This window comes from Gambusia affinis, linkage group LG07, assembly GCF_019740435.1.
Source record: "Gambusia affinis linkage group LG07, SWU_Gaff_1.0, whole genome shotgun sequence".
Lineage (NCBI taxonomy): Eukaryota > Metazoa > Chordata > Actinopteri > Cyprinodontiformes > Poeciliidae > Gambusia > Gambusia affinis.
In genome coordinates this window covers 30,537,094-30,550,953 of record NC_057874.1, presented here as the reverse complement: position 1 = coordinate 30,550,953, position 13,860 = coordinate 30,537,094, and the positions used below count along the sequence as shown (strand labels likewise).

General features: G+C 47.7%; 1 protein-coding gene across 2 annotated transcripts; it reads left to right on the top strand.

The window, feature by feature from the left end:
• The first annotated feature begins 700 nt into the window (after positions 1-700).
• sdc4 (syndecan 4) lies at positions 701-11,956 on the top strand. Of its 2 annotated transcripts, none has more exons than XM_044121124.1 (5): positions 701-994; positions 8,868-9,051; positions 9,135-9,160; positions 9,233-9,428; positions 9,948-11,956. In XM_044121124.1, exons 1-5 carry the CDS (start codon positions 938-940, stop codon positions 10,097-10,099), a joined length of 615 nt encoding a protein of 204 aa, XP_043977059.1. In that variant the 5' UTR covers positions 701-937; the 3' UTR covers positions 10,100-11,956. The 2 variants fall into 2 exon arrangements, with proteins under 2 accessions (XP_043977059.1, XP_043977060.1); XM_044121125.1 differs by having other exon boundaries at positions 706-994; positions 8,871-9,051.
• Positions 11,957-13,860: the final 1,904 nt, after the last annotated feature.

The following is a 13,860-nucleotide window of genomic DNA, read 5'->3' as shown; positions in this document are numbered from 1 at the left end:
AAACCCTTTAATGGCGCCTTCATGACTGATTTACTCAGGGAAATTCAACCTGCTCTCTCTTATCATTCAAAGAGTTATTTCTGTTTGGAGGAGAGAGAAAGTGGTCCAACACCCTGAGTTAGATAAGATAACCTGTGGGGTTGGTTGTTTTAAAGGTTTGTATTTTTATTAACTGTCATAAAAACAGATACTGACTGAGACAGAAGAATACAGAGAAAGAAAGCAGCTCCACTTAAAAAAAAAAAAAAAAAAAAAAAAGATGTTTTAATGCTGAAGGAACATAAACTGTCTGAGTGGCTCTATGGCATTACATGTTCTCAAACAACAGATTCTGGACTAGTTACTTTATTATTATGACAATTTCTAAATAGGTAAAAATAGAAATACTGTGTTATTTCACATACATCATTACAACATTGCACCATGAACAGTGGAAACTACATTTAAAACTTTATCAGTCTGGTTTTCAGGTAAATAAAGTAGATTTTCATACACATGGTAACACTGTTTGTTTTACATGATTCAGTATAAACGCAAAACCACGGAATAAAAATCTGTGGTACATGTACAGATATTTAAGGCAAATCTGTTGTTGTTGCTGCTAAGGGGCGGAGTCAACTTGTTGGATTACGGAAAATTTCGTAACGTCACGAATTTTGATTGGCTACGTCACTGAATGTGAAGCATAGAGGAGGAACGAGCCGGCGCGTGAGCCCCAGTAGATCTCCAGCGGTCAGCGGAGGCAGATATAATAGAGAACAGACGGTTAAAGCGACCAACACCGGAGCAGACGGAACCTTTTCTGGACTAAAGTTGGACCCAGGAGCAGTGAAGACTCACCAGTCCGAACCCGGAGCCGGTAGAAGGTGTTAAATATCCGCGCTGCGCAATTTCTCCTGTTTCTGATCCGAACAAGCTGCGAAGTGAGAGGACAGCCATGATTTCCCCCCTGTGCCTCGTGTTGATGCTGTCCGCCTCCGTCCTCTCAGAGTCGGTGAGTCCATCCAGGCCGAACCGAACCGAGCCCACTGCTTTCTGTGCTTGTTTAACGGGTTCAGCTGTGACTTTGGTTGGTTTGTATCTGGTTTGTTGTAAAACTGCGGGTTTCAGGCTCGGACTCCCACAGCCTGCTCCTATTATCCCAGATGGGGCCCAGATCGGGAAGGGTTGGGGGGCGGCTCCAGAACCAGAACCAGAACCACAACTGCTCAGTTGTACCCAGATAACGTTTCATCTAGGATCCAGCCTAATCTAACTTGATAGATGTCTGTTTTAGTACAAATGTTGAGGAGAAACCTGAACAACCCGGAGGTTAGAACAAGTTTTCCCTCCTCCTCCAAACATTTGGGAAGAGTTAAACAGGGACTTCCTGTGTTCCCAGATCCAAAAGGTTGACTTAATCCCGAAAGAATGTGTGTGCTGCGGGTTTGGAAGGACCAGATTCCCTCTCTGGACCTTTTGGTGTCGGTTTGGGCTTTTCCATGATGTTTGCTGATCCAGCAGCTCTCCTCAGTCCAGAACCTCTCTTCTCCAAACAGGTTTTCCCGTAAAAAAAAAAAAAAAAAGAAGCTAAATCAACAACTATCCAGACTTTTCTTTCAGCTTTGGCTGCATTTTAAAACTGCAAAAAGAAATGTCACACTGTTCTGCTGTCTGTCATAAACAACATTTTGTTAATATTTCCTCAGCTCAGTTTGTAAAGATTAACTAACCAACAGTTTGTCGGTCAGATTCTGGCTCAGACCAGCTGATTTCACTGCTGCTCATGTTTAAACAGGAATTTTCCTTCAGCAAGAGAAGACATTTGTAAGAAAAGACTCAAATTTCCAAGATTAAACCGATGCTGGGTGAGTCTAGTGTGGTCGACGATCGCCCATGTTCATGTGTCATGCTGTGGGCTCTGTGGACACATGAACACAGAAATTGCTCAATCTAGATTGGGTCAGACGCACCCTGAGGGCATCAATCTGACCCGAACTAATCGACCCAGTGAGTCGTCCTGGTGAAGACGTCGGGCTGGTGGAAATCCTGGGTATTTTGGACGGGAGTGGATTTCTTTGATTGGTCAACCAGTTTCTCCAGCAACCTGCTTCAACCTCTATAAAGTTCCTGGTTCTGGTCCCTTTGGGTCGTAGTAGAACCGCCATGTCTTGGTTCTGACCAGCCGTTGGAGGTTTGGGTTATATTCTTGTTCCTGAGTTTAGTCATGTGACCTTGTTGTCTGAGCAGGAACAGCTGATTGGTCATGTGATCGGCTGGTTCTGCTGATTTTCCTGGATTGAGTAAATAAAACTTTAATAGTTTTTTTGTCTGTTTTCACTGAGTGATAATTCTGGGAGGAGGTGGAGGAGTGGTGCTGGGGGCCACCCACAGTCCTCTCCTCCTCCCAGTTCCTCTGAGCCACTGGAGGGAAATGGCAGTAATGGCAGGTTTAGCCTGGTGGGTTTTCACCCTCCTGTCTTCAATCATCCAAAAGCCGGCAGGAATTTCTAAGATGATCTGATCCACCTCGTTTTTACAGTCTGCGATATTCCTCACCTCCTCCTCTTTTTTCTTCCTTCATGCTGGAATGTGACCTCTGGTGGTCTTGACCGGCCCTCTGGGGGATTTTACACACTTGGAGGGATCTCAATAGAGATCTTTTCACAGGCTGGGCCTGGTGTGGAAACACCTACAGCTTTCCCACCCAAACATTCTCCCTCATCCCGTTTCTGCTGCTCTGGAAGCTCCAGGCTCTTTCCTCCTCGGCCCGTCGCTCCGTCTTTCTTCCCTGTTTTCCCGGCTCTTTGAAAAGCCTTCCCTCCGCCTTCCTCTCACTCGCCGCCTTTTCATCTCCTGCTGAGGTCATCGTTGGTATGTGGCTTCGGCGTTCCTCGCTAATCGATAACAATGTTCCCTCACCTGACAAAAGAACGCGCTCTGAATGCAGGCAGAGCCATGGGAATGATCGGAATGTGTTTGAGGATTAAGTTGGATTTCTAACCCACTGGAAACCAAACAGGAAGTTTGTGGAATCGAAGGATCCAACTTTTCTTTGTTTCGGTTGAGTCTGGAGAGAAGGAGCCAAACGCATCCGGCTGTTCCAGCTTTCCGGCTTCGTCAGCCTGAATGTTTTCTGCTCCTGTTGGGATACAAGTTGGAACGGGTCCTTCCTGCGCAGGATGGGGGTGGGAGACGGGAAAGCACCCGAGGATCTGAGGAAAATTATCCTGCCTTTAAATAAAGAGGTTATTGTCACATGTGAGAGTAAAGGAGAGTAAACTTCCTGTGGCTCGTTGAGGCGTGACGCTCCGGTTTGATCTCAGATCGGTTTTAATTGGCTCTATTAATGCAGATTAAAGGCTGTTAATCAGCGGAGTTAATCCAGCAACCCTCAGCTTGTTGGCTCCTTTCTGGTGGATCTTGTAGGAATGTGGCTGGTTTGGCATTTAGCCTCTTGGATCATTTGCAAGAGAATGAGGCAGGATTTTTAAAGGAAGTTTTTCTTTTTTGTCTCCTTTGCATGACGGGGCGCCGTGAAAACCACCGCGTTGAAAGGAAGGAGGGAAGGAGGGGAGCGTGATAAATAGTATGACTAGGATGTAATAATGGTTCCTGCTTTGCTGTCCGCTGGTCTATAAAATCCCTTTGGGTCCAGGAATGTTGGCACGGAGAGAGGAGCTTTTTGTCCTTCCTGGCTGTTCTGGCGGGCCGCCGAACCCGACCTCCCTCCACCCCGTCTGACCGCTGCATACTCTGGCAGCCATACGGGGGCATTTAGCTTTAAACCCCGTATCACTTTCAACCCTCTTCTTTCTTTGAAAGAACTGTAATTAAACTACTTCCATGAATCCTGCAGGAACTCTGGACAGAACCGGGAACTCTGGACAGAACCGGGAACTCTGGACAGAACCGGGAACTCTGGACACTAGAGACATTTTCTGTAGCGGTTGGATTGGATTAAAGTTTTTAATCAAGTTAATTGTAGAGTGATTATCGCAATTGAATCAAACTATATCAGCAAAAACCATTATTGAATAACATATGAGACAAACACACAAAGACATTTCTTATTTTAAATTTATTCCACCATCAAATGCATTTTTTTAGCAAATCCTCTAGAAGTAGGGACGGTTTCCGCTGGCGTTGGCGTCTGAATCATGTTTAGTGCTGAGACGCCATTTTAGCCTTGAACAGCTCCGCTGATGAGCTAACGCCTGTTAAGCTAACGCCTGTTAAGCTAACGCCTGTTAAGCTAACGCCTGTTAAGCTAACGCCTTTATATCTTGAAATGTGTGACGTTAAATGAACTGACAGAAATCGTCGTCCTCCTCTGGAAGTGACCGTCCAGAATCACTGACCGTCCAGAATCACTGACAACTTCTGCTCAGCTGAACTCTGACCTCATTTTTTACTGCTGGTTTTGGGTTTGTTTGCCTGGCTGTGGTTCTGCTTGACGTTTTATTGTTTGGCTCTGGGAGCAAACTAACTCGGGTTCTGCTGGTTTTCACAGCTGTTGCGTAACGGAGCCGGTTGCCGTGGCGCTCAGAGAAATTTCCTCTGTAAATGAGAGCAAATCAGGTTGGTGAAAGTCCTCACGCTGATCCGAGTGTTTCTGCCGTTTCTAACTGCAGGACTCGGCCTGTTTCTGTGGTCAGCCGAGTGTCGGCGTGTAATTTTCCAGAAAGTTCTGGAAAGTTCTGTGAGACTGTTTTCCTGCCGGACTCTGCAGGCTGACGTCGGTTCTCGGTTTGCTTTGGCTCCTCCAGAGCCGAGACAGGAATGTGGTGGCTGACTGAGCAGCCGAGACCTCGACTGGCGAGCCGGCCCACATCCAGGCACATTCCTCCGTCAGATCACACACACACACACACACACACACACACACACAGCTACAGTCAGCATAAAGCAGCAGCTGACCAGCTGAGCCTCCAGGGCTGATATTTCTGTTTTTGTTTCAGGGTCAGATATCAGAATCTAAACGCTGCAGATTCCTTCTGATCAGAACCAGAACCGACTGCAGCAGGCGTTCATGTTCTGGTTCTAAATGTTCTGTATTTTCCCTCAGCAGCAGAAATCAGAACCCATCTCCTCTGGACCAGAGGTTCTGCCTCCAACTGGGCCGGACCTCTGCCCAGTTAGAGTTCCTCTGGAAGTCAAAGCTCTTCTTGTCTCCTGGGACTTTTGATTTACACTGAAAGGATTTGATGCTTCCTGATGCTTCCTGGCCTTTAGTGCTGCAGCTGCATCTTCTTGCATCTTTCTGTGTCTTTATCCGGTTCTGCCCGGAGGAGAAACGTCGGATGTGACGGACGGATTGCTGCAGGAGCCACCCGGTACCGTCTGGTTACTGTGGCCCGACGGTCTCATCGCTGGCAGGAAGAGTCCAATAAAAGCTGCATCGATAAGATCCGTACCACCCGCAGGAGGATCCTCATCAGAACCCCATCAGACCCATTAAGCCCAGAACCTCCTCTTCCCATTGAGTCTGTCGCCATGAAACAGGAAGTCTGGGAGAAAACTCACTGCATCAACACCTGGTGATGGAGTTACTTCTGGACCAAACCACCTGAGAGTCCATCTGAGTAGAAGCAAGATAAAAGTACCAGAAGGAGTTGTAGGGAGACCGGGCTCGATGTTCTGCTCCAGACTGGAACCGCGTCCTGAAAGGCCCGACTGGACTCTGGGGGTCATGAGCCTCCGGGTTGGGAAATCGGCCGCCTGCCGTTTCTACGGCTCCTCTCCTGGACCTGATGAGGGTTCTGGACCTGATGAGGGTTCTGGACCTGATCAGGGTCTCCTGGACCTGATCAGGGTCTCCTGGACCTGATCAGGGTTCTGGACCTGATGAGGGTTCTGGACCTGATGAGGGTTCTGGACCTGATGAGGGTTCTGGACCTGATAAGGGTTTCCTGGACCTGATGAGGGTTCTGGACCTGATGAGGGTTCTGGACCTGATGAGGGTTCTGGACCTGATCAGGGTCTCCTGGACCTGATCAGGGTCTTCTGGACCTGATGAGGGTTCTGGACCTGATGAGGGTTCTGGACCTGATGAGGGTTCTGGACCTGATGAGGGTTTCCTGGACCTGATGAGGGTTTCCTGGACCTGATCAGGGTCCTGGACCTGATGAGGGTTCAGTCGCCAACATTCCGCCATGTTTGGATCTCTGGCGATTCACGTCTTGGACTCTGAGTCACATGATCGGCGAGACCAAGTGAGCTCAGTAATTAAGAAGCTTTAGTCGAACAAAGATCTGTTCTGTTCGGCAGAAACGGTCCGGATGGTGGGAGTTCATCCGGGTCGGAATGATGATGACTGTCTGGGTTCAGAGTGACAAATAACAGATTTTAACTCTGGATTCTTTCTTAGTTCCCCCTTCCTGTTGGTCGGGTCCATCTGGATGCAAGGTTCTGGTTTGGCTCGGCTCCACAGCCTCCTGTGGGTCACATGCTGCTCATTACAGTCGGAACCGAAGGCGGACGGCCGCTGATGGTTCTGTCAGTAAACATCGTGTCTCTGCGGCACATGGTGTCGTTTATTCCGGTTCTCCATGATGTTTGGACCGCAGCCGGCCCGGCTTTGTGTTCCTGTTCTGCAGCGCCGACACATTTGGTTCCGATCTCCCTGTTGATGTTGGCTGTGGTGGCGTTTCCAGGGCAACAGCCGGGTTTGCTTAGCCGTTCCTCGCAGCTTCAGTTTCCTCTCCTGAGCCGGACCGGACCGGACCGGGTGGAGCCCGGTATTCATAGCGCCATCCATTACAGTTGCTGATCTTATTGTTTGTGGGTTCTGTTGGGTTTCGTGTTCTGTGGACTCAGAGCCACCGAGGCTCACTGGGATTATTTTTGTCACGGACTCGGCCCGGTTCTGGTCTCCTCTTGCGTAACGGATCCCGTCTTCCCGCCCTGGGTCCGACTGGGATGATCCTGGGTTTGCCGCTCCGACTGGAGTTTCATAACTGCAGGGGGTTAAAGGTCAGGGGCCGGCAGGTTCAGGAGCTGTTATGGTAAACATTAACATGGTGACGATTCCAACCAGTTGAACCAGTTGAACTTTAACTGGACCAGAACCTAATGCACTGGAACAGGAAGTGTGGCTGAACCTCATGAGCTCCAGTCTGAGTTCAGCCCAGGCTGACCAGTGGAGCCACACAGGAAACCATTAAAGGTCTTCAGTTTAACCAGTTACTGATCAACTGGTGCCTGAGGTTCTGCTGGTCGGATCCAATCGGACCTCAGTTCTTATTTGGGTCTAAAAATGCATTTTTAAAACTCAGCAGGTAGATTGTTTACAGTTTGTCAAACTTTTATTCTTAAATGTTTTCATTAACTGATGAATCGGACCGGACAGAAAACACAGCTGCCCTTCAGAATAAGAGCATGAATAAAAGCATGGTTTGAAATGTTCTTCTTTTCTTTCCATTTTCCTGGAGCCAAATCCAGAAGTGATCTGGAGCAGCTCCACGTTCTTCCAGTAGGCGGAACAAGCAAAGCTTTGTTCTTTATTTAGTTCTGCTGGTTTTAGTTCTGGTTGCAGCGCCGGAATAAATATTTACTCACAAACCCAAAAGGTTTCCAGTTAAATCCGGCTGACGTACGCCAGGCGGGAAGGTTTGTTGTTTTAAACGGAGCGGAGCTTCAACCTGCTGAAACCGCAGAGAGAGGAGAAACGGTCGCCATGGAAACCTGTGACTCACTCCGGCTGTGATCGGCGCGGCTCTGAGGAACGGGATTCCTGTAACGTAACCCGGCAGGCATGAGGAAACGCAGCTTCACGTCCGAGGCAGAACCGAAACGGGTCTCTGAGCCGACGGCTCTTCAGGACCGTCCAGAAAACATTCCCAGTCCGAGAGCAGGAACCACGACAGGAAGACGGCTGCTCCGCTGGGACCCGGCTCCAGAGCCGTGTTCATCCACGCACATGGAAGCCATTACCAGAACCATGACGTCGGCGCTGCCGGCCCGGCCCGGGAGGATGTGGAGTTTGTGGTCGACTTTTATTCCCAGAAATTCCCGTTTCTATATATAAAAGCTCCAGGTTTTATTCCTGTTTCAGTTCCCTGCACTGGTTCAAACTGACTTACTAAACCACAGCAGTCGGGAATTATCCATTCAGCAGACCCGTTTGGTTCTGTTGATACCAGCGCCGGTCCGTGTGAAGTCAGAACCAGGAAGAAGATAAAGCAGGAATGGTTTTGTTCTGAGAGGAAAACGTCTGGAAGAAGGAATCCTGTGGATGTTTGGCTGCACCTCTTGTCTTCCTGTTTTCCAACGCAGAATTCCCAGTTTCCACATTTAAAACCCACTGAGAGGAAGAAAATCTTCATTCTCCTCTGGGAGCAGAACCGTTTCCCGCTTTGATCCGCTGGGATCACACACACACACACACACACACACACACGCCTTCATCCTTAAAGCTGATTATCTGTCTGTGTGTTAATCAGGTTGATGTGTGTCTGCAGCCAGTGGGATCCTGAAATGTGATTAAAGTGTCGTCCGGTCCGGTCCGGTTCTCGGTCCGGTCCGGTTCTCGGTTCAGTCTGGTTCTCAGTCCGGTCCGGTTCTCGGTTCAGTCCGGTTCTCGGTCCGGTCCGGTCCGGTTCTCGGTCCGGTCCGGTTCTCGGTTCAGTCCGGTCCGGTTCTTGGTCCGGTCCGGTCTGGTTCTTGGTCCGCTCCGGTCCGGTTCTTGGTTCAGTCCGGTCCGGTTCTTGGTCCGGTCCGGTTCTTGGTTCAGTCCGGTCCGGTTCTCGGTCCGGTCCGGTTCTTGGTTCAGTCCGGTCCGGTTCTCGGTCCGGTCCGGTCCGGTTCTTCGGTCCGGTCCGGTCCAGTTCTTGGTGATCTGTAGTTTTGGAAGTCAAGTCCTTCCTGAACCGCCCGTTGTGTCCCAGCAGGTCAGGGAGACGGAGACCTGGATGCCCATGAGCACCACGCAGACGGTTGCCATGTCGACGGACGGCGGCGACCCGGAGGCATCGGGAGACTCTTCGAACGGCTCCGACTTCGGTTTCACAGACGATGAAGACGACGATTATTACAATGAACAAGACGACGTGTCCGGATCCGGAGAAGGAGGTCGGTTCCGGTTCTTCAAAAGGAAACGTTCTTTAAGTTCTGCTGGGATCTAAAATATGTTTGTTTCTTTTTGTTCTCTTTAGAAACCGGGTCCAGACCTTCAGCCAAGGTGAGAACGGTTCTGAAAGCAGGTTCTGTGAGGTTCTGGATGGTATTCTGACCCGGTCGTTTTCCCCTGCAGCCCGACTTTGACAACCGGATCCCTGACCTGCCGGACCCGGTGCGACCAACAGACGACGAGGTGGACCTGGTGAAGAACCGAAACGAGTTTCCTCGGCTGGGCGGCGAACCCAGAGCCAAGGAGGAGAACCCGTCCAACGTTCTGATGTCCCAGGCCAGAGGGGACAGCATCTTCAACAAGACGGAGGTCCTGGCAGGTCGGTACCGACCCGCCGGCTCGGTTTGGCCCGTTTCTACTGTCAGAATGTTGAGCCGATGATAATTTCTTCTTTCCTTCTGCTGTTTTGTAAAATCCTAAATCTGTCGGCGTTTGATCGTCAGCTGGTTGGAACGTTCATGCTTTTATTTTGAAGTCTGTTTTATGCATCGGTCCTGATTTCTAGCCTCACACTGCGACTGTTTTATTCCCCAATAATTTTATTCAAAACTCAGCATTGAAATAATTTTAGGTTAAACTGGTGTTTTTACTGTTTGTCAACAGGAAACTAAATCATTTAAGATCCGGATCAGAAATGATTCCAACTGTTGCAGAATGAAAGGAAAATCCAGGAATTTACGGTTTTCTGTCTCGTTTTTGTTTTATTGGCCAAATTTTTGCCGTTCTTCACCCAAACGGCCCACGGACCTCGCTTTGCACACCGTTATGGAAAGTGGATTTTAGGGAGCGTAGCGTTTGATTAAATGAAATAAAACGTGTTTCTGTTTGTCTGCTGCAGCTGTGATCGCCGGCTGCGCCGTCTGCCTCATGTTCGCCGTGCTCCTCATCCTCCTCCTCATCTACCGCATGAAGAAGAAGGACGAAGGCAGCTACGACCTGGGGAAGAAGCCCATCTACAAGAAGGCCCCCACCACAGAGATCTACGCGTAGGCCCCGCCCCCAGCCCCGCCTCCTCCTCCCTGACCTCACGCACACACAAACACACACCTCAGCCGTAAAAACCCGACGGGCCGACCGGCGGCCCTGCAGTGCCTCGTCTTCATCAGCTGGTGTTTCTTCAGCGGCGTGGCCTCGACCAATTGACTGACTCCGCCTCCTGATGCGTACGAATCTCACTGACCAATCGGAGGCCGAGTTTCCTGGCAGGTTGGAGGTTTCCGCTGCGGTACGCCGCGTTTCCCGGGAAAAACAACAGAATGAACTTTTCCTGCTAAACACTAACAGATGTTATTTATTCGCTCGTCTTCCTCCGTCTGCAGTTTCTGTCTCCTTTCTTTTTTCTTCTTTTTGGATGGAAAAGTTTTTCAGACTGCTTTTATTTTGAAAAGGCGTGTAGCCGTTAGCTGTGCTGTTAGATCACAATCATGTTAATAATTTGAATTCATCTGCTGGAGTCCCAGAGGCCGGCCTGCGTCTCTTCTGTAAAAGATGTTTCATTAAAACGGACTTCTGATTCCTCGGCTCCGTTTCCCTTCCTGCCCGCCGATCCGGAGCGCCGACGATCCGGAGCGCCGCCAACGGCCCGAGTCCCGGCAGGAAAACGCAGAGCGCCTCCGCTGCTGGGAAGGAGTGAAAATCCTCAGGATGTTTAGGAATGATCGCCGCCGTGCCTCCAGTTTGGGACGAATGTTTAGCAGAAATGAATTTTCTGAGGAGTTTCCAGGGTTACAACCCGACTCGCGTCTCCAATCCCCCTTCCCTTCACAAATCCGATGTGCGGAAGGTGAAAATCCTCCGTTTCCTCTGGAAAACCTTTCTGTCTGGTTTTGGTTCTGTTTTCTTTCGTCGCGACTTTCCTGGATAAGCTACACCGACCGTTTCCTCCAGTCCGCCTGAGACGCCACCAGCAGAAATCTTCATTTGTTCAGTGCAGCTGGTGTTTCTGTGGCGGAGACGGCCGGACCGGACCGGACCTGGACTGGACCCGGACTGGACCGGACTGGACCTGGACTGGACCTGGACCGGACCGGACCTGGACTGGACCTGGACTGGACCGGACCGGACCGGACTGGACCCGCCTGTAAATAGTCCTTCAGTAAAACGTTTCTGACAGTCGGTACTTTGGAAATATCTACCAAATATTTAAATGCCAAATAGTTTGTTTCCCACGGCAACGCTGATGTGATGGACTGTAAATGTAAAGTTTTTGTACTAATCCTCCTGGTTTGTTTTCTGCTTTAGATCAACTTCCTTTTTTGTATTAATTTAACTGTCAAATAATTTTATTGCCTTCCTTCAGGTTTGGCTGTCTGGCCCTTTAAGCTGTTGTACATGTGATCCTCAAAGTTTTCTACACACTAGTTTGATTTTCAGAGACCTAGTTTTGAAACGATTTATTTTGTAAGAATTTCTTTGATCTTTTAGACATTTTATTTTGCTTTCATATTTATGTTTTATGTGCAGAAGGAGAAATGTTGGTTCATCTCGATATTCAGGGGATGTTGTGCGATGAGCCGCGTTGACGGCAGCAGACCTGGACCCGACCTTCTTTTGTTTTTCTGTTTTTTGTTACTGAACCCAAACGCCCTGGGCGAGTCCAGGAGGTTCTGAAGGAGCGAGCCGACCTCGACGCCTGGCGGCGCCGGGGGGCGGAGCTCTGAGATTGGAGTTGGAAAAATAAAAATGTGGGTCGTTCCCAGGTCTGGGCCGTCGGCGTGGAGAGAAAGTTCTGCTGCTTAATGTCAAACACCAGTGGAGCGAAGAACCCAATGAATCATTGGGTTCTACATGCAGGTTCTGATTTATTATTGGAAATAAAGTTATTTTTATGCACATTAACAGATTAAACCGACTCCGTCGTCTGTCTGGTTCTGATCCGTCTGGACCTCCAGATTTCTAGACTAAATATGATGAAGCGGAACTGAAAACAAAAGTCCAGCCTTGAACTTTTTCTAGGAATTATTGAAATTTCTGCTGAATCGACGTTTTGGGACGGATTTTTCCCAAGAAGGAAACTTCCCAGAATCCTGCTGAAGTTAACAGGACGGGTCCATTGTTAAAATGAAATGATGCCAAAAGTACCAAAAATATTATTTTAGGTCTGTTTATTCACTTCGTCTGCATTCATTTCCACAGGAAAAAATCTAATTTTGGGCAAAAGTTTTGTTTCTCTGTAGTTTAAAACCCAAAAACATCAATAAAATAGTATTTGTTTTAGGAAGGTGTTGCTTTTCCCACAGTAGATATTTATCATACTGATTATTAATCAGAGTTCAGTTCATTATTAAATTAAACTCCCAGCAGAATGACACTAAAAGTATCGACTGAATCCTTTTTTTGGAAACTTTCCTCATTTTTACAGAAGAAAATATTTTCTTTTGTGCTAAAGGTTTTATTTAAATTTATTTTGTTTAAACCTGGAAATTGAACAAAGATGGTATTTTATATAATAAAGTTCCACATTTCCTGTAGTATTAATAGAAATATATTGTTTTTTCCAAATGTCGCCTTCATGGTTTTCAACAAGCTGGACTGTTTCTCTAGAAACAGTCCAGCTGGGAGATTATATAGAATCAAGGTGGCCTAGTCAAAGTCCATTTATAGAACTGTGCTGAAACCTAAATGAAGAAGCAGCATTGAAAAATCTACAGCAGCTGAATGGAGCCGGTTCTGTATGTACTCAGGTGGACGGGATGAAAGAGCTGAGCTGCTCCTCCACCTGAACAAACAGCGGCTCCCTCTGAGAGAGTGTGTGTGTGTGTGTGTGTGTGTGTGTGTGTGTGTGTGTGTGTGTGTGTGTGTGTGTGTGTGTGTGTGTCAGTAAAGATGATGCTGCAGTGTGTGTGAGCTGGACTGTTCCCAGGATTCATCCAGGTTTCTCCTGCGGTGCCGTTTTCCCGGCAGGCAGCAACATGTTCTGGTTCTGCATGAATGTCAACAAGTCCGAGTCACAGATGCTGGTTTGTTCAGGTCCAGTCGAACCTCCAGGACCAGGACGGGATATTTCCATGTTTCCATGTTCTCCGCTTCATTTCAGTCGGAGGCTGGAACAGATTTCACTTCTCGCTGCCTGTTTGGGTTTTGGTTTCTACGTTTCATCACATCAGTTGCTGCTGCTGCTGCAGAGTCGTGGAGTTTGAAGCGCTTCGGTTTTTGGTCGCTGCTTTGCTTCAAACGTTTAACTGCCAAGAGATTGGAAAATAAATTCCAGAACAGTTTAAACAGAAAAACTTTCTCTGGAGCAAAAACATGTTGAATCAAGAAAGTTTTTCCTAAAAACAAGTTTTATATCCTGTTTGAATAAGAAACAGCTTTTTTTAAAATTGAGTTTTGGATTTAAACTTTTTCATTTTAACAAGTTTTATATCATAAAATGTGAAAGTTTCTCGTTACAACAAAATTTCCCATTAAAATGAGTAATAAAAGCTGTTAAACTACAAAAGTTTATATCTCAGATTAACAAGAAACTTTCTCTTTTTAATGAGTTGTGCATTTCATAGGTCCAAACTTTCTCGTGAAATTTTATTAAAACGTGAAAGTTTCTCATTACAACAAAGGTTCTGGTTAAAATGAAATAAAACTTCTTAAAGGTTTCTATCTGTTTAGGGAGAAACTTTCTGGTTTAACAGCTGTTATTGCTGTGTGAAGAAATACACCAAAAACAACCAATCAGAGGCAGGGGGAGGGTCTTAGCGCTGTCCATCAACCTTCTTGATGATTGACAGCGTTAAATGTGCTAATTTTGTTGCTAA